This window comes from Propithecus coquereli, unplaced genomic scaffold, assembly GCF_000956105.1.
Source record: "Propithecus coquereli isolate 6110/MARCELLA unplaced genomic scaffold, Pcoq_1.0 Scaffold83, whole genome shotgun sequence".
NCBI lineage: Eukaryota > Metazoa > Chordata > Mammalia > Primates > Indriidae > Propithecus > Propithecus coquereli.
In genome coordinates, this window is record NW_012154507.1 from 6911984 (window position 1) to 6915525 (window position 3542).

At 53.2% G+C, this 3542-nt stretch overlaps 1 protein-coding gene across 1 annotated transcript in view; it reads left to right on the forward strand.

The window, feature by feature from the left end:
* The first annotated feature begins 358 nt into the window (after positions 1-358).
* The window catches only part of PYGL (phosphorylase, glycogen, liver), a 43394-nt gene continuing 40210 nt past the window's right edge, over positions 359-3542 (forward strand). The window contains exon 1 of the mRNA XM_012663799.1: positions 359-619. Coding sequence (XP_012519253.1) covers positions 377-619 — 243 coding nt within the window. The 5' untranslated portion in view covers positions 359-376. The remainder of the gene's footprint in view (positions 620-3542) is intronic.

The window sequence follows — 3542 nt, forward strand, 5'->3', positions numbered from 1 at the left end:
CCAGTTTGCCAAGAACTTGCTTCCACACAGACGTCCCGCGGCCGAGGACTGCGGGGTGGGGGCGGGACAAACGCTGCCTTCCCGGACTCCGCGGATCCGGAAGGAGCCTCCGAGCGGCTACGTGACCGGCCCGCGGCCCCCGAGTAAACGACCACGGGGCGCAGCCGGACCCCTGGCCAGCAGCGCCCCCGGCCCGGCCCGTCTACCCCGCGCCCGCCCCGCGCGGCCGGCCCGGGGGGGAGGGGCAGCGGGGACGCGGGAGGAGCGTGGCGGGGGCGGCGCCGGCCGAGGGGCGGACCCCAGACTTTCCAGCGCCTTAAAAGCGGCGGCGGGCGCGGCTGTCCCGTGTCCCCGGCCCCGCCGCCCGCCCGCAGCCATGGCCAAGCCCTTGACCGACCAGGAGAAGCGGCGGCAGATCAGCATCCGCGGCATCGTGGGCGTGGAGAACGTGGCCGAGCTGAAGAAGGGCTTCAACCGGCACCTGCACTTCACGCTGGTCAAGGACCGCAACGTGGCCACCCCCCGCGACTACTTCTTCGCGCTGGCGCACACGGTGCGCGACCACCTGGTGGGGCGCTGGATCCGCACGCAGCAGCACTACTACGACAAGTGCCCCAAGGTGCCGGCGGGGTCGGGCCGCGCGGGGGCGGGGCGGGGGACCCCCCCCCCGGTGACCCATCGCGACCCCTCGCACCCCGTCCTTCTCCGAAGCCCCGAAGTCCAGGGGCAACAAGCGTGGGCTGTGGGTGGGCAGCCCCAGGGACAGACTCGGCCACCCCACGGACACCGCACTCGCGGCTCCGCGGTGCTGCCCACCAGCGCCCCACACAAACTACTGTGCTGTGGGCCCCTGGGGACGGCCTAGTGAGCCTTGCCTCCCTCGCCTGACCGCTTCACAAACTTTTTTGGAGCATCTACTCTCAGCATTTTGGGAGCTGCTTGTCCTGTCTGTCAGGCACCGTTCTCAGCTCCTGACGTTCAGCCCTGAGCAAAACGGGCAAAAGTCCTACCTCGGTGGAGCTTGGTGTTTAGGGAAAGCAGACAAATCTAGAGTTGTCGAGTGGTAGTAAGTCCCAGGTTTTGCGGAGGGACTGCGTGAGTGTGGTGCAGAGGGCGGGTAGTGCGCCGCCCCAAGCACAGGGTTCTGAAGGGTGGGATGCGGAGCTCCTGCACTTCCTTAATTCCTGCGGGATGAAGGCTGAGACCAGGCAGTGCCCTGGACTCCTGCCCCCTGGAGACCTACCGCCAGGGCGCTGAGGAAGGCTGTTTAGGGACCACCTCCATCCACTGCATGCGGGCTGGAATGAAGAGCTCCTTAGGGTAGTTTTGGGCCCACAGAGGGAAGGGGACAAGAGGCGGATGGGAAGGATTGGGGAGGACATGGCAGGGAGAGGGACTGTGTGCAGAGTGAGAGTGAGAGACGGCAGCTTTGGCAGCTGGAGTGAGGGTGGGTGTGAGTCTGTGTTGGGACAGAAAACTGGAAAAGCCAGGTGGAGGCATATTGGAAAGGGCGAAAGATCCGGATACATCCCGGAGGTAATGGGGAAACGCACATAAACATTTATTAGGGTTTTTGTAAATACGCAAGTGTGAAGAAAAAAAATGATCCATAACCCTGGCGCCCAAGAATTCCTGTAGGAATTTTTAAGAGAGTAGAAAAAAGTAAATTCTCCTAGGAAGAAATTGCAGCCGTAACAAAGCTTTTCAAATGGAAAGTAACCCACCTTCGCCCCAGAGACCTAGGCCTCTACCCCAAGATAGCAACCGCTAAAATGTATCCTTAGAAAACACTTCTTGTATACATGTATTTACTGTATCTTTTTTTATTTGCACAAAAGGGATGCTACTAAGTATACCATATTGCATCTTAAATTAAAAATTATTTTTAGCCAGGTATGGTGGCTCACACCTGTAATCCTAGCACTTTGAGGTGGATCACTTGAGGCCAGGAGTTCAAGACATCCTCAGCAAGAGCGAGACTCCATCTCTACAAAAAAAAAAAGGAAAAAGAACAAATTTAGCCAGGCATGGAGGAATGTGCCTCTAGTCCCAGCTACTCGGCAGGGTGAGGCAGGAGGATTGCGTGAGCCCAGGAGTTTGAGGTTGCAGTGAGCTATGATCATGCCACTGCTCTCTAGCCTGGGCAACAGAATGAGAAGCTGTCTCAAAAAAAAAAAAAAATTTATTTTTGCTGGGTGCGGTGGCTCATGTCTGTAGTCCCAGCACTTTGGGAGGCTGAGGCAGGAGGATCGCTTCAGCCCAGGAGTTCAAGGCTACAGTGAGCTGTGATCAGGCCACTGCACTCCAGCCTGGGCAACAGAGCTAGACCCTGTCTCAAAAAGAAAAAGAAATTATTTAAAAAATTTTTAAGCTGATGAGTGGGATGATGAGCATATTTTAGAAACACACACACACACACCCCTACCTCTGTAGCATTTATCACCACAGAGCCTCATAGAGTCTTGTATGTTTCTCCTCCAGTGGCTTACCTGGTACTTTATGGTCTTCCTAGTTATCTGGCCAGTTTCTTCTCTGGACTTTCCCTTCCTGCTTGAGCACAGGTGTAAGCCAGGTATTTTAACAGTGATACGCTGGGAGTACAACAGGGAGCATGTTTTGTTTCCACACATGTTAATAAAGTATCTTTGACAGTTGTTCATCAAAGCAGGATGGTTCCTGCCCTCATAGAGCAGAAAGGGGAGCCAGTAGGTGTGCCCAAACTTCATTCCCACCTCCCTGCCCTCTAGTAACTGTGCAGATGAATCCCAAATCCAGATCTCTAGTCTGAAATCTTTTTCAAACTCCATTCCTAGATTTCCAAGTGTTTAATGAACATACCTAGGTCTCTATTTCCTCAAAGTCAGCATGTTAAAAACTCAAATCATTATTCTTTCCAATCTTGTCCTATCTTCTGTGTTTCTAATTTTAATGCCATTGCCGTCTTGACAGTTATGTAAACCCAAACTTTAGTCCACCTTTGATTTCCTCCTGTATTCCCCGTTCAATAGGTTGCCAAATTCTGTTGATTTCTGCAGCTTCTCTTGAAATGACCTATTCTCCTCCATTCTCGCTTCCTGCCTAGTTGAGGCCCTGGCTACCAGTCTGTTGCAGCAAACCTCTAACTTGCTTCCAGAAGTGGTAAAACTGGCAGCCCGAGAATGAATGTGGATAGCAGGCATATTTTGTTTGCCAATAAAACATCTTTAAGCGGTGTGATTTTCAGGGCCTTGGGCAGGACTTACATAATCCAGTTCTTGGCCCAGTACTCCTCATTGTTTTATGTGGCCTTCATTACACATTTATTTTCTCTGCCTGTATTTGAGTGTGCTATGCCATCTCATTCTATGTATTGTAGTCCAATTAAGCTTCCTAAAGCAACACTTCTTGTTCTGTGCTCAGTTATCATTGGCTCCCATTGCCTGCCATAGTCTTAAATTGAGCATTTAAAAATCCCTTCTCAGTCCAGGTGAACCTGTTCTTCCCATCTTATCTTCCATTACCCTCCTGTACCTACCTTGCCCCCCATCAAACCAATCCCCACT